Source organism: Fukomys damarensis, unplaced genomic scaffold (genome assembly GCF_012274545.1).
Source record: "Fukomys damarensis isolate Sample0158 unplaced genomic scaffold, DMR_v1.0_HiC HiC_scaffold_37, whole genome shotgun sequence".
NCBI classification, from domain to species: domain Eukaryota; kingdom Metazoa; phylum Chordata; class Mammalia; order Rodentia; family Bathyergidae; genus Fukomys; species Fukomys damarensis.
In genome coordinates, this window is record NW_022900949.1 from 43,598,473 (window position 1) to 43,624,690 (window position 26,218).

Below are 26,218 nucleotides of genomic sequence, written 5' to 3' on the forward strand. Positions count from 1 at the left end.
AAAAAAAAAAAAAAAAAACTCTGCATGACTTCAGGTAAAGGTGTAAAAGGAGGTATCTTGCCTAAAGGCCTTCATCATGCAGTCAGCAAAGGCTGTGATGCCCACCACTCCACAGGACACAGTCTTTTGCAAAGTGCTCACAAGAAGGAAAATGCCCAGAAGATGTAATGCAGGCAGGTAGGGAAAAATCAGGGTGCAGAGAATCAAGACAACCTGCCCGAGGCACTGGGACAGCCCCAGCCTTGGCTTAGGCCAATAAGCCAGAGACAGCATACCACAGGGCAGTGCAGTGTACTGCCCCTCAAGTTCTTAAAGCAAACTTGCCTTTCAGAGGCCAAAATTTCTAATATCGTAATTTTAATTCCTATTCTCATTCCAGGAAGATACCCAAATAGCAGCATCTTCAGGACAGCCCATGTAATCTGGTGATGCCCCATAGAACAGGAACCACAGGTTCTGCAGGAGGAATAACAGGAAAAGGCACAGACCAATGTCAGAGGTCTACATGTGTGTGAGCACACTCATGTACACACATTACACACACACTGAGAAAGGCTTGGTTATTTGTCCTAGGAGCTAAGGATGTTGGGTTCCTTTTGCTCACTGAGAGATGGGGAGACTCCCTCCTGCTCTTTTTCAGGCAAAGGCCTCTTAGCTTTGGTCCACTTCAAACACAAGGACCCAGGCTTGAATGGCGCCTGGACCACTCATCAGCAGATAACCTCCAAGCCCAGGTTCTCCTCTATGTGGCACAGGAGACAGAGATGATTTTGTCTCAGGAGTCACACAGAGATGTACCCCCTGATAAAGTCCTAGGAAACATGAAAACAAAGTCCCTACTGATTCCCAAATCAGTCCACAAAGTCTGGGTGCCAGAAGGCTTCACAACAGACAAACCTGACAGAATGGTACACCTCAGAAGGGTCTGCTTTGCCTTGTTCTTTTTTTTTTGTTCACACAAATGTCCTTATTCTTCCCCCAGAAGTAGGATACTACGGACAAAGCCAGCTACTCAAGCAGAGGTTGTGAATAAGGCAAGAACCCACAACACATCTCAGTCCCCAGAGATGCCCTGAGCCCAAGGGCGGGGTAACACAATATGCTAAGGGTTCAGGCCAGATGAAGCCAACCCTCTTCCATGCTGCGTAACTGCCTGGCATTTTCTGATTCACTGGCAGCAGGCAGAAAGCCAAGCATTCTCATCAAGTCTTGAAAAAAATTAGGAGCTAAGAAGTGGGGCTAAGTGGGAAAGAGAGGGGCTCTTTACTAAGACACAGACTAGGAGTTCACTTTTGCTTCAAACACTCACCATGCCCCTCCTGTTAAGCATATTCCTGAATCCATACTTCTCCCCACTACTGAAAGCAAACTCCAAGCCAAAAAATTGTGTTCTCAGAAAGAGACCAAATCCTTCATGGTTCCAAGAGAGAAAGCAAATGTGCTGTAATCTGAGTGTTGTGTCCTTCACAAGAATCATAGATTGAAATCCTAATCCCCAAAGTAATGGTACTGAGGTAAGCCTATATGAGGCACTTAAGTAATTAAGATGGAGCCCTCATGATTGGGATTAGAGCCCTTATAAAAGAGAGCCGAGATCTAGACAACTACTAAAAGGACACAGAGAAGGAGCTTTCTATACACTAGAAAGCAGATCCTTCTTCACAAGACTCTGAAGATGTTGCTTTGTTGGACCATCCAGTCTCCAGAAATGTGAGAAATAAATCCCTGTTGTTAATAAGCTACTTAGTCTACAGTATTGTGACACAATAGCCCAAATGGACTGAGACAAAACAAAATCCATGAAGCAAGTGAAACAGGTCTCTTTCTCCACTTCACAACCCTATGACTCCTCAAGCAAGGTGCCTGGAGTGAACACTATGCCCTGAGCAACCACTACAGATACCCAGGACCCCAGAGTCTCAGCATGGGGTCCTGGTGCCAAGAATCTACGGGCCAGTGAAGGACCCTTCAGTCAAGCCCACCCAGCACCCCAAAGTAGAAACATGAGCTAAAGTGTAGGCACAAAAGGTGGCTGGGACTTTGCCTTCAGAACCAGAGGAGCACAGGATGTCCTCAGAAATAAGGAGGTCTCGGGTTCAGATTAGATACTCTGGGCTGACCCAGCCACTCTTCCTGGGAACAACTCTAGCACTGAAGCCCACCCCAGCAGGTTTGAGCACTGCTTCTCAGTGGGAGAGGAGAGGGAAAAGGAACATTGTTAAAATAGTTACAGCTTGGTGAGCCCTTGCCATGTGCCAGACACAGAGCCAAGTGCTGGTTGGCATGCCACCCCTGAAATCTCATGGAGGGCCTGGCATCTCCCCACTTGACAGAAGAGGAAGCCAGGCCTCACAGAGATCCAGCCCCTAGGCCAGAGTCACACCACCTAAGCTAGGTGGGGGCAGGATTCTGATCAATCACAAATTGGTCAGAAGCCAGAACTCAAACTCTTAAGAAGGTGACATTTCTCCTTTAAGTAAGATCTTGAAAGGTGCACAGAGAAGCCCTTGACTCCACAACTCAAAGTTAATGGCTGAGTGGTAGAGCAGCCAACACTGAGAACTCAGGAAATACTGTAGTTTTGTTTTTGTTTTTGTTTTCAGTTTCACTGAATTACCTAGAACTCTGTGTTCTTCCTCTCCCACTCCACCCAGGAAAACCTTCCTTTTCAATTGCATAACAGGTCTCAGAATGTCTGGAGGGAGGGCAAAAATAAGAGTAAAGTCAAATAATGCATCTTTACTTTTTAAAAATGGTTTTAAAATCCTTCTGTGGTTAGGGCAGAAATCTGTCCTATGGTGCCTGGGGGAAGGGTGCTAAATTCAAAGTAAGCCAAGATATAGGGGTCCTTCTGTAATAGGGACAGGTCACAAGGCACACAGGAGGGTAGACAAGTGTGGAGGGGACAAAAAAGCAGGGCTGGGGCAGGGAACAAAGGTAAGCACTAGACCCCAGAAAACACCTGCTACAGACAGCCCCCTGGGGCCCCCACCCCTTGCCCCCACTCAAGCGGGTCAGGGAGGTGCTCACCCGCCCACAAGTGGCCCTTCCACCCTTCCTCCAGCCTTGTAGCATGTCACATGGTAGAACACAGAGCTTCCTGCTATCCTCAGCCCACAGCATGATCTGGAATCCTTTATCTGCAACCTTCCAAGCAGAGAAAGTTCCCCAGCCACAAGTCCTGAACTCCTCCTCATGCACAGTTCAGCCAAGAATAGAGGGAAATGGAACCCATTATTCTCATTCTGAATGGCTGGGAAATGGCTTTTGCTTTTCAACATGAAATGTGCCTAAAAATAAGCTGTGAGTTTCAACCAGAGGTTGAAAATAGCTCTGCAGTGAACAGAGCTCTTTTCAGAGTAGGCTCAAGGACAGCCTTAGTTCCAAGATTGGAGATCTGAAAATCCAAAATGCTGCAGTCAGGAAGGGATTATGGGCAAGGGGTTTTCCAGGATAGAGGGACTGCGACGGGCTGATAGGGCTGCTCTTGCTAATAGGTATGTAGAGAAGGGACCCAAACAGTGTCTGCCCTTCTGGCTTTGGACTGCCATGCTGGAACAGACATATGATCAGGTATTTAACATCCACATCCACACCTATGACCCAGGACTTCATAGAATCCCCTAATGCCCAAAAGCACTTCATGCTGTTTTAGCACCTGCGGCCCAAAGTGTAAATACAGCTGAAGGGGGCACAAGGTCATCAGATTCCCGAGTTCCTGAGGCATGGTTGTGTGCTCATGGGCTCTGAGAAGTCAAGCCACCCTGGTCAGCCACCAAACCTCTCGGATATTTCTAAGCCAGGGAGGCCTTTTGGTAGGAATGGCAGGAATACACTCCAATTTTAAGTAAAGAAAACCAAGTTTCTAACAACAAAGTCTTTTTTTGCTGTTTGCCATTATCCCTAGAAGAGTCTAAAATTTAAAAAGCCAAATAACATTCCCATAAAATGGGCTCCTGCTAAAAACCCAAGCTGAGAAATCTGGGCCACAGCCATCAGTACAGCCCCAGATCTGCCCCAACTGAGCAGAGTGTTCACACAGGGCTGCTGAAACTGGCCTTCCCGAGCTCCCTCTCCATACTTATCCACTTCCCCCTGCTCTTCCTGTTCCTCCCACCCCTTCCCTGTACTCTTTCTAGGACAGCCCCACTCCCTCAAACCTCCCGTTGCTAAGTCAACTTCCTTTGTTGTTCTTCTTTTCTTTCTTCCTCTTCCTCTTCTTTTTTCAGTACTGGGAATTGAACCCAAGGTTTTCACACTGAGCTACATTCCCAGCCCTTTTTCTTTCTTTTTTTCTTTTTTCTTTTTATTGAGTTTATTGGTACATTCTAGGTATACAGTACAGTTACATTCATTACTGGGATCTTGTACCTTTACATGACAGGTCTTGGTTCTCAATTTCTCCCCTTGTCCCTGCCCTCTCCCAGCCCTTTTTCATTTTGAGACAGGGTCTCACTAAGTCTTTAATTGCCCAGGTAGGGCTGAAACTTGCAAATCCTCTTGCCTCTGCCTTTCAGAGTGCTGAGATTACAGGTGTGCGCCACCACATCTGGCTTTCTGGGCTCACCCCTGAGGACCTATGATAATGTCTGAAGATATCTGTGGTCAATCCTGCTGCAGAGGTGGGGTGGGATGCTATTGGCATCTAGAGGGTAAAAGCCAGGGAGGCTACTGGACCTCCTACAGTGCACAGAACAGCTGTCACAGCAAAGAATTATCTGGTCCAAAATATGAACACTGCTGAAGTTGAGCAGCCCTGGGCTACTAGAAGGAAAGAATGTGGCCCGAGCTGGAGGGCAGGGGCTTGTCAGACTCATAGTTCATGGGATATGGCTGTGCTACTGGGCTCCCCTGGAGGAGCTGGGACACCTTGGTCAGTCAGGGAATCCGTGCCAGGGAAAGTCAGACGAAAAAGGCAAGATCACACTCAGCTTCCCTTCCTATATCAGGAGAAAATCTAACCAATGAACAGTGTTATAAAAACCATCTCTCCCCAGTTTGGGAAAACGAAAAAGTTCTGGAGATGGATAGTACTAGTTGCATAACAGTATAAATATACTCAAAATATAAATTAAAAAATAAATATACTCAAAAGCAAACAAACAAGCTGGTGTAGTGGTGCACACCTATAATCCCAGCACTCAGGAGGCTGAGGCAGGAGGATCGCTGTGAGTTCGAGACCAGCCTGGGCTACATAGTGAGTTCCAGGTCAGTCTCAACTACATAGTGAGACCCTGTCTCAAGAAACCAAAAACCAAACAAACAAAGTACTAGCGAGCAGTACACTTAACAATGGCTTAAATGGTCAATTTTACAGTATGTATATGTATATAATCACCCACTAATACTCTTCTCCCTTTCAGAGAAGAGTATTGTGGAGTGTGTTGGGCAAGGGCTTGTCTAGAGGAGATTCACGGGGGCTCACAACAAACAAACAAAAAGCTCTAATCTTAACCAACAATAACTGTAAGATTAGCAAATCACTTCAGGGGCAACAGCTGACGTTAAACACGGGGTCCTCAGAGCCTGCCTATGGGGTTACTTGGGACCCTCTGAAGAAATGAAGGCCACACAGCCAGGATCAGACCTGGTTCTGACTCTAGGGCCCATATTCTTTTTAATAAATTTTATTTTATCCCATTCCCCCTTTCCCCTCCTAACCCAAAAGCTTTGTTCCCATTTATTCAGAGCCCACATTCTGTCTCCTAGTTCAGTCACACATAAGGATGCTCAGTGGGCAGAGCTGTGACAACAGTGCAGATATGGGCCTAAAAAGTAGTTTGGGAACAATTGGTCTAATTTCTCCATGCCCTGTCCTGTCAGGCTCACTTCTTCCACCCCACATGACTTCATTCCAGATTCTCAGGCCTTCAAGTACTAGGAAGCAAAAGTGCCTCATCTCTGAGCCAAGACTAAAGAAGCAAGGAGTGACTCGTACGAGTATTTTCCTAATAACTACAAGAAAAGGAACAAGGGATTCACCCTAGGTGGTGGATACTAACCATTCTCAGGAGGCAAATGGCAGTGCCATCCTAGGATGAGCAAGAGCTGCCAGGCAGCCATGCTACCTGCAGTTATCTACTCACTCTGATAAGAATGAACAGGGCAGTATGTACAAAAGGCCTTGGCTGTTCCTGGCTCAACTTAAGTGCCCGATAGGAGTCATAACAGAGGGCAGGGACTCCAAACTTGCCATTGGAAAAGCCCTTCTAGATGGAAGATGAACTGACAGCAAGCAGACCATCATGGAACCCAGCCATACAAACCCAAAAGCTGAGGACTGGCCATTCACTAGCAAATACTGAGGGAGAACAAACCTCTCAGCTGCAGTGGCCAGCTGAGAAGGTGATCTTTGGAGGAGAACTGTTAAACCCAAACTGTCCTATTCCTAGAGGCAGCCACTACACAAAGAATGGCCTGTTTGTATGCAATGGGGAGGCATCCATCTGCTGGAGTGACAGAAAACCTCAGGGTGGACTCAGAAGGCTTTTTGGTTCTATTCTGGGCCCTAGCCTTGACTTGCTGGGGGGCTTGGGTAAGCCACTTCCTGTTGATTGTGCCAGTTTCCACCTGTGGGGGAAGCTACGATGCCTCAAAGGTCCACAGAAGAGAGATTTAAACAACCTGTGCCTATAGAAGCTTAAAATCCTTGGGGTTCTATAACTTTTGCTTTAACATTTATTTCAGCCAAAAAATGATTATGACCTAAATTAATGAGACTATAAAAATTACCAATTTTCCCAAAAATGTGTCCAAAATATTAGTTTTAATTCTGGAACATTAACTGCCCTTTTATCAACAAAGGTACTAAAACTGGTTCATGGGTGAGGAACTTCCTCCCCGTGGTTAAAAAAAGAAGTGAAAACAACAGGACTGGGGCCTTTCCCATTTGTTCCAGCAGTGACTATGGGCCCTGAGTCCTCTAGGAACTCCACACTTTGGTCCTGTGGCCCAAGGCTTGGCATGGGTCAGCTCCTTTGTCTCTGTGGGCCTAAATCCAGCAGCAATACATACCATGGAAACATTCTCCATCCAAGCAGCCTGGGGGCCTGGCACCTGGGAGCTGCTCCTCCAGCCCTTTCCATTTCATTTGTTCACTTCAGATTGGAATCTAGCACCGTAAGTGCCACAGTATTATTTGATAGGTGACAAGATCTTAGCAGGGTCCCTTTCCCAAAATCAACCTAAGCTTCTACCCCTCATCATTTCTGAGCACAGTGCTGCTTACCATGACCCAGCCCATGGTCACAAGGCCCAGAACACACCTGTCAAGCTACTTACCAGATTCCCTGCTGAGGTGGCCACTGTGGCTGAGGGCCTTGGTATTTTTATTACTTCTCCATAATCAACAACATCAAAGTTACTCTTCCAAACCATTACCTGCCAAGATCAAGAAGCACATAGAATGAGGGGGAGAAAAACACCGTGCCAGCTTCTTTCACTTGAGAAAATAGGCCCAGGGCCCATCCCCAAACTTTAGTCATGGTGGACCCCTCACTCCTGGCATTCCAATTCAACTACAGGACCTGTCCCACCTTCCCAAGGAGCAGGCTTTTGGCACAAGCCTCGAGAGGACCTGGATGAGCCACCAGAACAGAGTGTCACTGTGCTGGACCCCAGGCCGTGGCACTTGCTGGTCCTTCTGCCTCAGATATCACAGGATCAGTCTTAGCATCAGACTCAGAAGGTATTTATTTGTTCTTGGTCCTTGTTTAACATCTATCCCCTCACTAAAATGGAAGCTCTTGAGGGAGGTGGTCTGTCCTGGCACACGGGTTTAGTGGTGAAGACACTGTGGGCCCTAGACAGTGGACTCAGTCTGTGCTTCGGAGCCCTCCTCCAGGAAAGGAGGATGATCACAGTTCTTGCTTCCCAGAGCTGCTGGGGCCCTCATACAACACAGCTTGGCACACTGGCAACCAGGGAGTGCTTGGTAATGCTCTGGTTATCCCAAGGCCAAGCTCAGCCATAAAAATCTCACCCCACTCTGAGTATCTTCCTCTAAAAAGGATTCTGCCCTGCTTCTACTCTACAAAATTGGAAGAAGCTGCCCTGCTGGGGAACAAGAGCACTCCCTGCTGGATGCTGTTGGCCACGAGCAGCTGGGTGCTTCTAGGACTACTTCCAGGGTTGGGCTTCACAACAGGAAATACGGAGCATGGTCAGCAGAGGTCACAGTAAACTACCACATCCACACAAAGTGGATGCTCAACATGCCTTAGGCATCATCCCTGTCAAGACACTGCTGCAAGCCTGGCTCTACAAGAGGCCCCTCACCACTCCTTCCCTGAGCAGCATCACTGTTTACTTCGTCCACAGAGATGGGCACAAGTGGGTCTCTCATTCATCACTTTACAGTCAAAACATTCACAGGCACACACCTTTGTATAGAATCCTTGTATGACTGTACAGACCTAACTGGAGAATAAATTCCTAGGAGCAGAGTGACAAGCACAAATATGAAGAGATAGTACCAAATGCTACTCCAAAGAGCTTTCAAGAAGACTTTTGAAAGGCAGTCAGGGGAGCCAAGTGCATTGGTGCACACCTATAATCTTAGCAAATAAAAAGTTTTAAAAAGGGATGTGTAGCACTCAGGAGGCTGAGGTAGGAGGATCACTGCAAATTCAAGGCCAGCCTGGGCTATACAGTGAGTTCAAGGCCAGTCTGAACTCACAGTGAGATCTGCCTCAAAAAACAAAAAGGGCTGGGTAAACCCGGTGTAGTGGTGCAGACCTCTAATCCCAGCATTCTGGTATCCTGAGGTAGAAGAATCACAAGTTCAAACCAGCTTGGGCAACTTAGTGAGACGCTGTCTCAAAATTTAAACACACACACACACACACACCCACACACACAATGGGCTGGAGCTATAGCTAAGTGTGAAGATCTTGAAAAAAAGCTGGAGATATAGCTCAAAGTACAGCACCCTTGGATTCCATCCCCAACATCAATCAATCAATCCATCCATCCATCCATCCAGGCAGCCAGAGAGCTTATAGCCTGGCTGCTTGAGGAAGGGTTAGAGCAAGTGTAAACCCTACTTTCCACCAGACACTTGGCTGCAAATTTATTTTACCATAACTCTATTTACTGTTTGTGTCTACTGTAGCAGTTCCTGTGTCTTTTAAGCAACAAGCCAGGTCTCCAGTCAGGGAAGCTTGGGGTACCCTTCTGCCTTCTACCTCCTTCGGCTGGCAGCACTAGGCTATGGCCAAGGAGCACCTTACAACCCTCTGCCTTAGTGGCAGACTCCAAAACCAAATCATTACATTTACCTGGGCAGGGCTCACGAAGGGCCAGTGGGACTGCCTGAGCTAAGATGCCTGAGCCATGGGGCTTGGCACTCAGGGCATGAATGTTCTCAGCAACCCAGCAGGTCAACAGTGGCCCACTGCAGCTGTCCTTTCCTCTCTTCCCCAAGAGAATGCAGTTATCTGGACAAGAAGCACTGTGCAGATAGTCTGAGGAGCAACTATAGGACTATAGGCAGGCAGACTTCTCAGTGTTCCTGGCCTCACCAGTGCTGGGCTCTGGGCTAGATCCTAGTGGCAGGGTGCCCACCAAGAGACAGGTCATTGGCATTTAGCAGCCTGGGCAGAGGGTGCCAGGGTTGACAGGCTGAAGCCTTAACACACAGGGTGAAGAAGTGGGAGAGGAAACCTCAAAATGCCCTCTCTCTGCAGCTAAGGATACTGAAAATGTTGCCCCCTCCAACAGTACATAAAGGACAAAGGACTGGGCTGGGAGCAAAGGGCAGCAGACCATGGGTCAGAGGCTCCCAAGGCAGAGGCATGGCTCCAAAGTCAAGTTCAGTGTTATTACAGCTCTGCTATCTACTGGGATTCAGTTTCCTCATCTATAGAATGAGATGAGAGGTCTTGACCCATAGCGCTATATAGTGAGGACTAAATGAGGTATGATGGTCTTTTCATGCTAACTATATTATCAGGCCTATAGTAAGTAGCCAATAACTCTTATCTATTGGTATACTAAGGTGATCAAAATATATGGTGAATGTTTAAATTAAACACCAGTAAAAAGAACACTGCTGGCTGGGTGTGGTGGTGAACATCTGTAATCCCAACACTCAGGAGGTCAAGGCAGGAGGATCACTGTGAGCGTGGTCAGCCTGAAGTACATGGTGAGACACTGTCTCTAAATAAATTAAAACACACACACACACACACAAAACCATTAAGCCCCTCCCAAGTATTCCCCCCCACTTCAAAATCCTTTTTCATTAGTATGTTTACAAAGTACGATTAAAAACACAGTAAATGGGGCCAGGGATTTAGTTCAGTGGTGGTCCTGACTTTGATCCCCAGTACCCCCCCACAAACCTCAAAACACACTGAATGCTGTTGCCGAGCACCATCCAAAGGAAAAGACAGGGGTGGGGGATTTAGCTCAGTGGCAGCACCCCTGTCTCAAAAGTGCAAGGTCCTGAGTTCAATCCCCAGTACAAACAAACAAACACTACAAAGAAAAGACAGGCTTGTAGAAACATCATTTACTTTATTAACCAGATCTGGCAACACAAGGCTTCTGGCTCTTCCCCAGAGACATTAAGGCAGCCATAACAATGTAACTAAAAACATGAAAAAGGACTTCCAGAACTGCTTCAGAAAGTGGCAAAAATGATGGGATTAGTGTGTTTGAAGTGAGGGGGATTAATGGAAATACATCTTTTACTGCAAAAATGTTAATATTCACCATATTTTTCAGTAATACCTTGCATAATCAGGAAGGAACCTAATAAAAAAACTTCAATTTTTTCATGGTACTAATGACCTAAACTCCTTCCAACCCATGCTAGTTTGAGTAGTGAGGGCTTTGGGACTCTGGCACAAAGCTAGCACCTACAAGAAACCTGCTCTGAGCACCAAAGGCCTTGGACCTGAGCACCCCAACCACAAGCTCCAGAAGGACCTTTGTGGTCACTGAAAGTCATCAGGGCCCATCTTCCATATGGCCGCAAACCTCCTGTTGGGTTCTGAGCAGGATCAGCACAGAGGCCCCAGGACACTGTTTACTCACCTGTTCATCAGAGCCTCCAGAAGCAAAATACTCCCCAGTTCTTGAAAAGGCAACAGTGATGGCAGGTCCCTAACAGAACAAACAAACAAAAAAATACAATAGGTCATCTAGAGTCTAAATACACAGGAAAATGAGCAGTTCCTGAATGATGATAGCCAGGGAACAAAGGACTGAGCACTCACTCAGCTTCCAGTCCTCCCCATCCTTGGTTCTAGAAGCTTGTGTGTGGCTAAGTGTAAGTACCACCGTGGAGACCTCCAGACTATGAGGTTACAGATGGGCAAAAGTGAGTGAACATGATAGCACATGCTGACAGTTGTGGCTTTATCTTTATGCTCACATCCACAACAAGAAGTTAGAGGATGGAGAGATGCATTGACTTGCTCCAGGCCACAGCACTGGGACCAGAACTTACCTCTCTGACTCAAGACTATGTTTTTCCCCCAAAGAAACTCCACTGCTGACCAGAGAAGTGGAAGCCCCAAGGAAGAACCAATGGCTAATGTGAACAGGACACAGTCAGGGCCCCAGGAGGCAGGTAAGAAGCTGGGGTGGGCATTACTGCAGGTGTCTGGGCAGTGGACCAATATGACACATTCCTGCATTATGCATGCCACTTGATTGTGTTTGGGCCTTGGGGAGAACAGTATCCACTCTAGCTGTAAGGCTCACATACCATGCAGCACTTGGAAGGCCAATGAGCATGTCTTGGCTGGGAGGAGAGCATGATCTCCTGACAGAGAAACATGTTTCTTCTCTCCTCGCCTGAAATCCATTCTAGAAAGATACATCAAGAGTCCTTCTGGCCACAAGATTATAGCCACAACTATCTTTCTCCAGTTGAACCTTTATTATAGCAGTACCCGGCATTCTCTAAGCAAAACTAAATAAGAGGTTCTTAGATGAGGACAGCATAGCCACTGTCACAAAGGCCACTTCAGTTCCACCAGGCCAGTGCAGGGAATGAATGGCAAGAGTCCCTTGCCCATGAGAAGAGCTTCCAGCAGCAAAGCCTCAGCTAGAGACGAGAGGAACACTGGGAAGCAACTTTCCACTCAATGCCAGAAAAGACCACTTATGGCTTGGGCCAAAAAGGGATGTCAAAGCCAGAGACCAAGGCAGTTTCTGCTTCTCCAGGAGAGACAGGCAAGTGAAGCGATGCCACCCTGGCTCAGGCACATGGGACAGGAGAGCACATGCCTACCCATCCTTCCAAAATCCACCTACAGCTCTTCCTCTCAGAGGTACTCATAATGGAGTTAACAAGGAAGAGTGCAAACTGCAGCTAACAGTGGCTCAGGGCACTTCACCTGCATTAATCCACTTAATCCTCTGAGGACAATATGCGCATTTACTCTTCCAAGTGGAGGGAACAAAGCCCAGGGGACACAAAGCCTCCAGCCTGTGCTTGCTTGTCACCCCCCTTTTCTCCACCCAGGTGGAGCCTCAAGCCCAGACATGCCCTGCCTCCAGGAGTCCCAGGAATCCTACGCTGCCATTAACCCGGATAAAGTAGATCCACTTTTACTAAAGGGGAACAATGCCTAGGAACAGCTAGTGTGAAACACCAGGTGCAAGACATTGCAGGCCACAGGATGTCATTTGCGCAATACCAGCTGCACGCGCAGAGGATGAGTGTAGAGTGGGGACAGGGCTGAGTCACTCAGATATCCCTCCAGGTAGATAGTCAGCAAGAGGTTAACAGGCCCTACTGAGGAAGGTGGTGCAATTTCAGACAGCCTTTACTTGATTCTGGAAATATTTGCTGTTTTCACACTTTGAATCTTTAATAAGTATATAGCATTACTACAATATAAAAATAAAACAATAAAATGATTTTGAGGAAAAACAGGAAACAAAGAAAAGAGAAGGAAGTTTCAAAAAAGATAGACCCTTTCCCTCCCCAGAGCTTGCTGAGTAATGGCAGGTTTATAAGAAGGCACAGCAACTAAGGGACCAAATAAATACTTGCAAGTCATTTTACTTTCCTGTAATTGCTCAACCACCAGATGCCAATCTGGGATCAAGATGTCAGAGGCAAAGCAGTGACAACAGCAGGACAGGGACCAGACAGCACGTATTAGGAGTCCTCCAGGTCAAGAACGATGGTGCTTTCCCCAGGACCAAGTTTCAGAAAACTCAGGAGTGGGCAAGTGACCAGCATGCCATGTAAGGCCTGCAGTCTGCCCAAGCAGGGCCCATTTACCAGGAGGACCTCAAAGTTCCTCCACCAGCACCTCTGCATTCCTGCAAAGAACAACCTTCCAAGGAGGCTCCTGCTCATCATCCCATTACCCTCACAAGCACCCGAGGAATCAAAGGACAGCATGCACAACAGTGGTCCCATGAAAGCATATAACCTAACAACATGGCCCTCTTGGTTTATATAAGCACATACTCATGCTATGATGTTTTCCCAATGATGCATTTTTCAGACTATGGCCTTGTTGGGAGGCACAACATGACTGTAGATTGAACTCTCTAGCATTGATATGCTTTGAGGTTTGGCCTATGAGGGCCTAGGCAACCTCATCCAGGCTATCCTGGCCAGGGCCTCTCCTTGTCCCCTCACCAACACTCCATCCAACCGGCCTCAGTGCTCCTCCTCTGATGATTAGTCAGAAAGCTCTTCTTTCTCTGTGCTTTCTTTCTATAGATCCTATACCAAGTTCTTAATTCAATGATTTTCAATCTTTCTTCATTTTAAATAAATCCATTTAAGGCCACAAATGTGCCTCTGATGACTACCTTAGATAGGCCCCAAAAGTTTCCCAGCACTCAGAGCCCATGGTGATTAGATTGTAGTGTGACTTTCCCCAGCAGCCATCTATTCTCCTCACCTTCCTGCTGGATTCAGAGGCAGCCTGCATGCCTGAGTTTTGACTGCTGGACCACAGCAGCCATGGTGGCAAAAGTTCAGCCAGGTACTGCCACCTCCCACCTTGTAAGAGCTGTGAAATGTTTGACTCTCATGTACCCAGCATGCCACCAAACAAATAAGACTGCATCACATGCCCTTGAGTCAGAAGGAAAAGCAGAGTGGCCATCAAACAGACACAAAGACTGAAGGGGGCCCAAGAGGCCTCTGAGCCCAATGCTCAGGTAGAGAAACTACAGCCCAGCCCACTGGGCTGCTTCTTCCATAAATCCCCACTGGGAGCTCCAGCACACACTTGCCAGCATCTGCTGTGGGCTGGGCTCCTGTGTCTGAGTGTTGGTCCCCAGGGTCATCACAGTCCAGTGGACCAGCGTGGCCTCTGTGGAAGAGGTGCTGCCTGGGGAGTGAGACTCTTCCAACCCTAGCTCAAGACACCTGCTCCCAGCTCTCAACTCTGGGTTGCTGGCAGGGCCTGACTGACATAAATAAGCATTCTCTTTCCTTATCTCCCAAAAGGAGCCAACCATCCAAGCTCAACATGAACTTCCTATTGTGTCAAAATAATCAAGCCAGGAATTTAGATCAGTGGCACCATGTCTGCCTCACAAGCACAAGGTCCTGGTCCCCGATAGAAGAAAAAGAAAAAAAGAAAAAAAATCCTCCCAGCCAGGTGTGGTAATGGTAAGCCTATAATCCCAGTACTTGGGAGGCTGGGGCAAGAGGATCACCAAGAGTTTGAGGCCAGCCTGGGCTACTAGTGAGTTCAAGGCAAGACTGCACTACACAGTGAGACCTTGTCTCAAAAAAATCAACACACACACAAAAAAACCCCAAAATAATCTTACAAAATGAAATGACTGGACAAGAGCCACAGGGTCCTCACAGAGGGAGTGGCACATTCTGAGAGTCTCTTCAGCCTGCAGCAGCCGTAGGGGCAGCCCACATTCCTAGAACTCTCATACTGCTGCCTCCCCTCCTCAACATTGAGCCCCCTTTGTTGCCACTTTCCCAGGCCTGGCCTTGGGCCTGGCATGGTACAAGCACCTAGGAAACGCCCATCAGTCCCCTACTCAAAGCCTGAGTGCTCACCACTGAGCAGTTAGCAGCCCCTGTGTGGGTCTGGGCTCACAGCAAGGCTGCTCACCCTCACTGTGGTCCAGCTGGGGTGCCCAGAATCACATGCAGCTCAGTCACTACAGCGACACACTTACCAACTGCACAGCCACCAACACCAGATTTAACTCCCTGCCCACAGGCCACCCACCATCTTCTCCCAAATAGCTCTAGGGGATTTAAACCAAAGGAGCACGTCTCAAGATTGCATTTCAGAAAGAACAGAAAAATACATCTGTATTTCTAGCATCTTGCCCTACACCTGCCACATAGAGCTGTGAGAGGGCCTTGCTTAGGGCATGAGCTTTCAAGCGATAGCTACCTTTGGTAGAAAGCCTTCCCTCTCCTGCCCATGTTCCCATCCATAAAATGAGGTAGTGCGCCACGACTCAGCTCCCTTGCAGCTGACATCCCCACATCTGCTTTACATCCGGTCAGAAGCAGGATCCTCCTTTCTTCCTGCTTAACTGTCCCCACCATGGTTTCCTGATGCCCACATATGAGTGTGTCCTCTAGGAGTGAGGCCCTGAAGAGGACGACTCAATGAAGGAATGGGAAGAAAGGGCTTTGCCAATGCACCTAGAGACCAAAGCAGCAGGCCAGGGGGCCCACTAAAGGTTGGCAGGGACAAGCGCCTTTGAGTCAAGGGAGTTGCCTCAGCCCACTTATTGGGGGATGACTTCAGGAGCTGTGTGACAAGAAGACAAAACAAATTTTTGGGAGGAGATGACAACAACTCTTAAGAAAACTACAAAGCCAGAGAAACTCCTGAGACTGTGGGTGCATGCGAGGAGGGGGAATCAGGCAGGCTCCATCTCAGCAGGAGAAGCTGACAGCCAAGCCCTGTGCCCAACAACGGGGTGACTATCTTCAGACTCATTTTCCTAAACATTGACTGCCCACCCACTCCACCCACAGTGCCAGGACCATGGTCTTAAAAGGCTTTTTTAAAAAAAAAATCACTCACCTAAAGCAGCACTGTATCATTTTCTAAGAACTTCAGCAGACGGGGAACTAACAACTGTGTGGACCTACTGTGTGCTGTGCTGTGCTGGGCCAACTACACACAGCCCCTCCCATAAGGCAGATAATGGGATGTCAAGGCCACAGATGAGGAAAGAAGATCAAGTCAAGGTCTTATCCAAGGTCTTGCTCTTACTGTCTTGTCAGACAGTAAGTAGCAAAGCTGAAATGGTCAGCTCCTGATACCCGATCGCTTTCTGCCACTATCTGGCAGCCTCTTGAAGCTCAGGCTGCTCAGCATAAATACAATGGTTTTTCAAAACCAGAAATGGTTTTCCTAGAAATACTGGGGGTTTTCTTGAAAACAGAACATCATCACTGACCAGACAAGGCAGTATGAACTCTCCAAACACATCCCAGGATTTGGCCTCAGTCAAAGAAGATGCTTATAAAAGTGACAGGAGCTGACTCTGATGTCTTGGGGCAATGGCTGAGGGAGGAGTACATTACACCATGTCTAGGCAGGCAGCACCTCCCTGACCTGTCCACTCTACCCAGAGTGGCTCCTGTCTGAAGCTGTCCTGTCCCCACTGCTGAGAAAAGGGTCAATATCTGCACAGGGTTGCTCTGAAAATCTGTAGCCAACTGCTGCCTCTAATCATTGCTGAGTGCCCTTGAAGCTGGAGCAGCAAGGCCATCGAGTGGGCCACAGCCCAGGTAGGTCAGAGTAAAAACAGGGCCCACCTACCTCTCTGGCCCGCCACTCAATCACTCAGCAACACTCACCTATGGACACCTCTAAACCGCCATGTGGACCCCAGGTCCGGCCAGGGAGCCCTGCTCTGGAGAATAGCTAAATGGCCCTTTATAGCCCAGAGTCGAAAAGCCAAGACTACAAGGAGATGTGCCAGAATTCTTCAGGCCCACGGTAAACATAACCAAAACCCATCCCTGCTACAGCTAAGTTAAAGCTTAATCCCAATGCAGTAGTACAGTTTTGGAAAGTCTGGTCTTGGAAGGTAAGTGAGTCATGTGGGCTCTGTCCTCATGAATGAGATGAGGTGCCCTTATAAAAAGGCTTGGACAGAGGGAGGGATATACCATTCAGGTGCTCTCTGAGAAGCAGAGAGCATTCTCTAGAAGGAGACAAGGATTATAACCACAGCAGGGATACAGCACAATCTGGGAAACCTTGGGCAGCCCTTGCCTTCCTGAAACAGCCCAAAGAGCCCTGAGCAAGGTCAAGTCCAGGGGCTCCCACCTCTCGCACTTACAGTACACTCTAGTAGGGCTGGGCATCATGGGTATTTGAGGAGGAGGAGGAACCCCTAAAATCTGTGGCAAGCCAATCAATCCTAAGTTTCTACATTGGATAGGAAGTTTGAGGGAAGTTCTTTACAAGTAGAAAAAAATTGGGGCTTCACACCTTGACTCCCATTTCCACTGGAACTGCACCATGGGAGACAGAGGCAGGGCCTACCAACTTCCACTCAGTGCTCCAGAAACAACCTCCTAAGACTCAGCCTGCCTCCCTGGCCTCCTAAGCCATCTCACCCTGCTTGCAGCTCTATCGGCCTCCCCATGGAGTCCCCTAATTCCCAGGCCATGGAGGTGGGGCCGTGAAATCCATTTTGTCCCCCTCCTGCCCAATCTAGTGAGCTAGGGAGCAGATGATGATGGGACATATGACCACATGAACAGAGTTCATCTTATTTCTTTTCCCTGCTTCTGGCACCATGAGCTTGGTGCCCTGAAGAGGAAATAACCCAGAATTTCCAAGGAGCCATTTCCTAGACTCCACAGCCCTAAACAGTCACCTGTCCCTCAGTCTGGTGTCCAGGTTTAACAGAAACAGCTGCACAAGCCAGCTCAGAGATCCCCTTCCACTTTTAAGAACAATGTCAATAGGTTTGCCTTTGTATGCTGAGTGCGGTACCATAACACTGGGAAGGACGGTTTAGAAAGCACAATGACATGTCCTCAGGTTAAGAGGGGACATGGCTGTTTAAAGGACCCGTACAAAATAAGGAAAAGCACTAGTGATCACTTGATAAGTACCCACTTACACAGTGTTTCTGAGAAGTGTTTTTGTTGTATTCATGGGGAGCAAATAAAGTAGCAACATTTGCATAGCTTTCACTTGCCCCCCTAAAGCATCAACTTGCCCAAGAGCTAACAGAGGTGGCTCTCCAGGACTGACCAGATGCATATCACACCTGGATATCCCTGCCCAGGGAGAAGCCACTGGTCCTGAACACTGAGCTTGTCTCTGACAGGGAAGACAAAGGCTGGGGGCAGCAAGAAGCCTCCAGGTTCCACAGAGCCAAAGAACAGGCCTACATCCTTACCCCCAAGCCATGGCCAAATGGCCCCATGTACCTAATTCAAAAGGCAGCAGGATCCCAAACAGCAGCTCAGAGAGCTCTGGGCTAGACATTCCACATGTGGCTGCTGATCTAGGATACATGAGCACCCACTCCCAGGGCCTTCCTTGGCTCTTGAGGGCCTACCCTACTCTCCATTCTGTCTGGCTCTGGCTCAGGTGGAGAAAGAGACAAACTTAAAATCTCTGGGTCCCTGTCCCACTTGCATATGGTAACTATGTCTTAATAGGTGATAAATGATGTGCTTGTCAGGAGACAGCTAGGCCACAGCTTCCTGGTGGAGGTATGTGAGAGGCCTGAAACCAGGCCAGCTGCTGGGGAAACATGAAGCCCACCTCTCAGAGCTGGCCCACAGGGGTCATATACTGGACACAGCTTATCCAAGGAGCCTAGAGTACTGGGTGCTTTGAAGCCTGCTCAGATAGAAAACCCCTGCTCCTACTGTTTAATTTCAGTAATTCCCAAACAACATGTATGCAAATTTCCTTCTTCTGCCTCAGCCTAGCCCAGAATTCTCTCTGCAAAGCACACATCACTGTCAATGTCTCTAAAGTCATGGGTTATCAACCTGGCCCAGAATCCCCAGGATGATGGTGACTCAGGGCATGGATTCTAGGGCTCTACTCAACCACTAAATCAAAGGATGCCTGAGGCCATTAGGGAACACATTCTTTTCAGCCCCTTGAGGGGAAATTTGCCAACCATGTCAAGATGGTGCCCATCCAACACCCCACATAATTTGAACCCTTAACCCCCTTCAAAGCCACAGCAGGCCCAGGCCTGGTGATCAACCCAGGTCACAAGAAAGGCCTACATCCATTTCCCTGCAGGCTTATCTCTGCATCTCACTCTATCACCCAGGCTCTCAGGGGACTAAAGTGGGTACCAAAGGAAGGCCTCCTGAGGTGAACACCAACAAAAAGCCCAGAATCCCAGAGATTCGCTGCTGAATTCTACAAAAACTTCAGGAAAGACCCAAAGTCAATACTCCTCAAACTCTTCAGTGAAACTGAGAGAAAGAGAGAGTGCTACCAAACTCATTCCTAAAAGCTAGCATTACAGTGATATCAAAACTGGACAGGTCAGTGGTTCACTCCACCACACACCCACTTGTGGGCCACACATGCTACTTCACAATGCACCAACTCCAAGGTGACCAGCTGGACAGTGCTAGGCTTCCCGCTGAGGCCGAGGCCACCTGCAGCCTGAAATCGAGCAACCAGCCAATGCCCAGCCAAGACAGGAGTGCTGGCACCCAGGGCCAGGAACGCGCAGAATGAAGACAGGTTCAGAGATGGTGTGTCTAAGAAACTTCAAAAGGTGTAGACCTCTGAACCGAAGCGTAGCTGATATATTTGATTCATTTTTTTCCATTATATTTCTGTTCTCATACAAAGAAAAGTCATGATTACACTATCAGAGCTAAAATGTTTAGCAGATGCCCAATCATCACATCTTAAAACCATGGTGGGATGTCTTCTGGTATTACATCACCCTCATCAGGCAGTTGGTGGCTGTACTGATTGGAGCTCTCCAGCTTATGCAGAGCAGGGTTCTGTGCTGTCTTCCATTCAAAGTGGAATTCAACAATCACTGTACCATGCCTTGGGACATCCTAAAAGACACCATGAACACAACCTCTAATTCTGGGACCCCACTTCCGCTCCCCCTCCAAATTCAGAATGACCTCCACCAGCAGCAGGGCTCCTACACTGATGCTGTCTGTTAAGTAGCTCCACTGGTTTGCAAAATTCTTCCCCTACCTGGTGCTCTCACACACTCTTATCTTTACAGCCTGCAGCAACTTCTGGCTTCACTACCCCAATACCAGTTCCAGGCTGGAGCATTCTGTGCCCATCCTTCACAAGTGCTTTGATTCTCCATGGACCACCTGGGTCCTTTCAGAAACAGTGGCCAAGCAGTCAGTGAGGACCCTGAAACTCTCCAAGCCCAAGAGCTTGCTTTCAGCCTTGGGGTGTTCAGCTGACATTGATTCTAGCAAGCAGTCATTGCCCTATCCACAGCTGGGCCTGGAGTCAGCTGACATAGAAAATAGCCCAACTTCCAGTGTCCTAGACAAGAATGAGGGTGAACAGGCCAAAGCCATCTTTGAAAAAGTGAAAAGGTTCCGAATGAATGTGGAGTAGAAGGATATCATTTATCCAGTATATCTGAAGCAGATTATACTGGAGGTCATTTTGTTCATCTTCATCAGAACTTATGTTCCATATTTTTAACCTACATCACTCTTGAAATTGACTGACTGTTCAGTTGATGTGCAGGCTTTTACAGGATATAAGCGCTACCAGTGTTTCTGCTCCTTGGCAGAAATATTTAAGGTTCTGGCTCCATTTTATGTCATTTTGGTAATTTTACAGTCTTGCCTCCTCCTACAGCTTGTGGTGGATGTTGAGGAGTTGCCTGAAGCAACATTCCTTTGAAGCACTAGGAGAAAAACTACAGTGATATCCCAGATTTTAAGAATGATTTGCCTTATGATCCAAAAATTCATTGGGAACCAGAAGAGACCTAGAAAAGCAAAAGCATTTCTAGGCAACAGAGACATGGCAGGGGCTATCATAATCCCCAACTTGAAACTATACTACAAAGCTACTGTGATAAAAAAGCATGGTACTGGAAAAGAAAAAGACCCGAGGATCAGTGGAATAGATTGGAAGATACAGAAACAACTCCAGATGTACTCAGCTACTTCATCTTTGACAAAGGAGCCAACCATCCTCAGTGGAGGAAGACATGAATTGTGTTGGAAAAACTGGATTTCAACCTGCCAAAGATTAAAACTAGACCCTTATGTTTCACCATGCACTAAACTAAAATCCAAGTGGATTAAAGATCTAAATATTAAAACAGAAACACTAAACTTGCTGGAAGATAAGTTAGGTAGAACTCTCAAAGACACTGGCATAGGAAAACACTTTATGAACAAAACCTTAGTAGCATGGGAACTAGCACAAAGAAACAACAACTGGGATCTCATTTTATTAAAAAGCTTCTGCATTGCAAAAGAAACCACCAACAGAACTAAGAGAAAACTTACAATTTGGGAAAAAAATTTTACCACCTTCTTCTCAGACAAAGGACTATTATCTAGAATATATAAAGAACTCAAAAAATCAGATACCCCCCCAAAAATATAAAGACCAGATTCAAAAATGGGCATCTGAAATGAACAGACATTTCTCAGACAAAGAAGTAAAAGCAAGTAAATATATGAAAAAATGTTCAACATCACTGGTCATTCAATGGATGCAGATGAAAACAACACTGAGATTCCGCCTCAACCCAAAAAGAATGGCTGCTATCAAGAAATCAACCAATAACATATGCTATTGTTAATTGTTAATGTTATTGCGGGGTTGTAGGGAGAAAGGAACCCTTCTCCACTGCTGGTGGGCTTGCAGACTGGTGCAACCACTGTGGAAATTAATATGGAGATATCTCAAAGAACTAGGATTAGAGGCCCCATTTGACCCAGCTATCCCTCTGCTGGGCATCTTTCCAAAAGAATTAAAAGCATCATACCACAGTGATATATGCACACCCATGTTTATAGCGGCACAGTTTGTCACAGCTAAAACTTGGAGACTGGATAAAGAAGATGTGGTTTTTCTGAAAAATGGAGTACTACTCAGCCATAAAGAATGAGAAACCAGAGTCATTCATAGAAAAATGGATGCATATTGAGGCCATACTCTTAAGTGAAATAAATAAGACACACATGTGTAAATACCGAATAGTTTCTCTGGTGTAATAAACTAAAAGTGTAAATAAGATCCAAATTGTATAACTGACAATGTGAAATAGGAAGAAAAGGACTAAAGGGGTAGGGGAAGTGGGAAAGGTAGGGGAAAGGAAATAAGGGAAAAGAAAAAAATGTGAGAAAAGGAAAAAATGGAAACAAAGTCTTTGTAAACAGGGGAGGGTAGAGGGGGTAAAGGGAGGGCAGGGATATGGGTTAAAAATGAGAACCAAGATCTGACATACAAAGGTACAAGATCCCAATGATGAATGTAACTGTACTGTATACCTAAAAAGTACCAATAAACTCAGTGGAAAAAAGAATGATTTGCCCTCATCCTTCATCTGGCTGATCAGTATGATCCTAGTTATTCCAAATGCTTCTCCATACTCATGTCAGAGGTCAGCGAGAACAAACTGAAACAGATCAATCTCAACAACGAATGGACAAATGAGAAACTGAAAAGATTGTGAAAAACTCCCAGGACAACATAGAGCTGCATCTCTTTATGCTCACTCTTTATGCTCACTGGTCTTCCTGACAGTGTCTTTGGGTTAATGGAAATGGAGGTGTTAAACCTGGAACTTAGCCCTGAGGTTAAGCTACCCTCTGCAGTCTCGCAGCTGATCAATCCCAGGGAGCTTCAGGTGTACCATTTGTCCTTAGTGGTAAACCATCCTGCACTGGCCTTCCTGGAGGAGAATTTAAAAATTCTCTGTCTGAAATTCACTGAAATGGGGAAAATCCCATGCTGGGTATTTCACCTAAAGAATCTCAAGGAACTTTATCTGTCAGGCTGTGTTCTCCCTAAGCAGTTGAGTACCACGCAGCTGGACTTGAAAAACCTGAGGACCCTCTACTTGAACAGCAGCCTGTCCAGGATCCCCCAAGTCATTACAGACCTCTTACCTTCATTGCAGAAACTGTCCCTTGATAACGAGGGCAACAAACTGATTGTGTTAAACAACTTGAAACAGATGGTCAATCAGAAAAGCCTAGAACTGATCAGCTGTGACCTGGAATGACTTCTACCCTCCATTTTCAGCCTGAACAATTTGCATGAGTTAGATCTAAAGGAAAATAACCTGAAAACTGTGGAAGAGTTCATTAGCTTTCAACATCTTCAGAATCTTTCCTGCCTAAAGTTGTGGCACAATAGCATTGCTTATATTCCTGCCCAGATTGGGGCATTATCTAACCTACAACTCTTTTTGGATTATAATAATACTGAGAATATACCCTTGAAGCTTTTTCTATGCACCAAGTTACACTATTTGGATCTAAGCTCTAACTACCTGACCTTCATTCCAGAAGAAATTCAGTATCTGAGTAATCCACAGTACTTCGCTCTGACCAACAATATCGAGATACTACCAGATGGGCTGTTTCAGTGCAAGAAGCTGCAGTGTTTGCTTTTGGGGAGAAATGGCCCCAAAATAGCTGTCCCCTCATGTGGATGAGCTATCAAACCTCACTCATCTGGAGTTTATTGAGAATTACCTGGAAACAGTGCCTTCAGAATTAGAAGGGTGTCAGGCTCTGAAACACAGCTGTCTGTGGAGGACGGTTTGCTCAGTATGCTTCTTCTCCCTGTGACTCAATGTTTGCAGACATGCTTAGATAAATGTTGACCTAAAGATCAGAGACCTATGTCTCAAGAACATTTTTGAATTATGTCTCAGGGGTTTAAAGAAGCAATTTCCTAAGTTACAAAACTGAAAAATGGGTGATAATGATTATTCACCAAATATCTTACTAGAGCAAGTCAGTGTCTATCCTGAAGTTAAATAGATAAAAGTGTTAACACTTAACTGGAATCTTGTAACTGATCTTTAATTTACTGAGATATAAGAAATATACATTAAAGGTGGATTGAGAGGCATGAAATTATTAAATCTTTACCTTGCAGTTTTAAAAAAAAACTGGACAAGGACTTAACAGAAACTACAAGCCAATCTTACTGAACATAGATACAAAAAGCCTCACCAAGATACTGGTAAACCAAATCCAAAAAATCATTAAAAAGATCAAACACCATCACCAAGTTGGAGTACTCCTAGGGATGCAAAAAGGACTTAACATATATAAATCAATGAATGCAATACATCACATAAACAGAGGCAAGGATAACTCACACAATCATCTCAATAGACACAGAAAAAGCCTCTAACAAACTCCAACACTCACTTATGATAAAAACCCTAATGAAAAGAAATGCAGATGACCATATCTTAAACTGATAAATGCCATTTATGACAAACTCACTGCCAACACATGTGGAAAAAATTAAAGCTTTTCTTCTAAAATCAAGAACAAGACAAGTATGACCACTCACCACTCCTGTTCAATACAGTCCTTGAAACTTTAGCCACAGAAATCTGGCAAGAGAAAGAAATAACTATGTAGGATCATGGATGTAGCTCAGCAGCACAGTGCCTGGCTGGCAAGCGCAAGATCTTGAGTTTGATCACTGGTACCAAAAAAAAAAGTGGTGGTGGTGGAATGTATAGGAAAATAAGTCAAATTGTCATTATTCACAGAAGACACGATCCTCTACATAAATAAAAAAAAATTCCACTGACAGACTCCCAGTAATAATAAACAAATTCAACAAAGTACCAAGATACAAAATAAATACACAAAACTCATTAGCATTCTTGTACACCAACAATGAACCCACCAACAAAGAAATTAAGAAATCCCATTCACAATTATTTCTTAACAATTAAATACTTAGGAATTAACTCAACCAAGAAAGTATAAGATTTCTATAACATAAACTATAGTATCCTGAAAAAAAGAGACTGAAGAGCACATCAAAAAATGGATAGGCAGCCTGCCTTCCGAGCACAAGGTCCTGAGTTCAATCCCCAGCTTCTCCTCAGACAAAGGACTAATATCTAGAATATATAAAGAATTGAAAAAAGTTAGACCCCCCTCAAATAAAAGACTCAATCAAAAAAATGGTCAGGTAAGAGACACTTAGAAGTACAAATGGCGAGAAAGTATCTGAAAAAAAATGTGTAGAATATTTGACCATAAAAGGAATGCTGATCAAAACAACACTGACAGCCCATCTTACTCCAGAAGAATGGTTATCATCATGAATTCAAAATACAAATGCTGATCAGATCATGGGAATAAAGGAACCCTTCTACAATGTCAGTGGGAATATAAACTAGTACAACCAACATGGAAATCAGTACAGAGATTCCTCAAAAAACTAAAAATAGAAAATTACATTTGACCCAGAAATCTGGGTATCCTGCCAAAAGAGTTAAAGATACCATATTACAGTGATACATGCAAATCCATGTTTACAGTAGCACAACTCACAATCGCTAAATCTTGGAAACAGCCCATATACGTCCATCAACAGATGAATGAATAAAGAAAATGTGGTATATACACAACAGAGTACTACTCAGCCATAAAGAAGGGTAAATTTAAGTCATCTATAGGAAAATGGATGCACCACGTGACTATAATGCTAAGCAAAATAAATCGAACACAGAAGGTTAAATATTGTATGGTTTCCATAAATGAGAAACTCAAAATATAAATAATTTAAAGAGCAAAATAAAAGACCATTAGAGGTAAAACATTTTGCAGATGAGAAGAAGATTTAGGGATGGAGGGAATGGGGAAGGAGGAAGGGGAAAAGCAATGTAAAAGGGACTAAGACAATGTGTATATACCAACTCCCCATTATGAATGTATTCATTATGGATCACGAGCATGTACGGAAAAAGAAAGACTGCGCCTCATCCCCACTCCACACTGCTTAGCACCAGGCTGATCCCCCCCTCACCTGATGCCCATGGAGCGTGTAGAGCAGCCGGCCCTCCATCAGGTCCAGGATCTTCAGGGTTGAGTCACTAGAGGCCGTGACCAGGTAGTTTCCCGATGGGTGGAAAGAGAGGGCATTTACTGCTGCACTGTGTACTGGAGTAAAGACATCAGTCAGGAGCTGGCCAGGAGGCCTGGAGAATACAGCTAAAACCTGAGACAGGCAAATGGGGCTCTGCACAGGCCAACAAGGTTGGGCCAGGATAGCCACTGCTGGAAGAGCACCCACCC

The 26,218-nt window shown here is 46.0% G+C and overlaps 1 protein-coding gene and 1 pseudogene across 4 annotated transcripts in view; one reads left to right on the forward strand and one right to left on the reverse strand.

The window, feature by feature from the left end:
- The window catches only part of Poc1a (POC1 centriolar protein A), a 106,559-nt gene that overhangs the window by 37,275 nt on the left and 43,066 nt on the right, over positions 1-26,218 (reverse strand). For all 4 annotated transcript variants that reach the window (XM_010625423.2, XM_010625422.2, XM_010625425.3 and 1 more), the window contains exons 7-9: positions 25,950-26,083; positions 11,041-11,109; positions 7,282-7,380 (exon numbers count right to left, since the gene is read on the reverse strand). In XM_010625423.2, coding sequence (XP_010623725.1) covers positions 7,282-7,380; positions 11,041-11,109; positions 25,950-26,083 — 302 coding nt within the window. The remainder of the gene's footprint in view (positions 1-7,281; positions 7,381-11,040; positions 11,110-25,949; positions 26,084-26,218) is intronic.
- LOC104863122 lies at positions 19,783-23,769 on the forward strand (annotated as a pseudogene).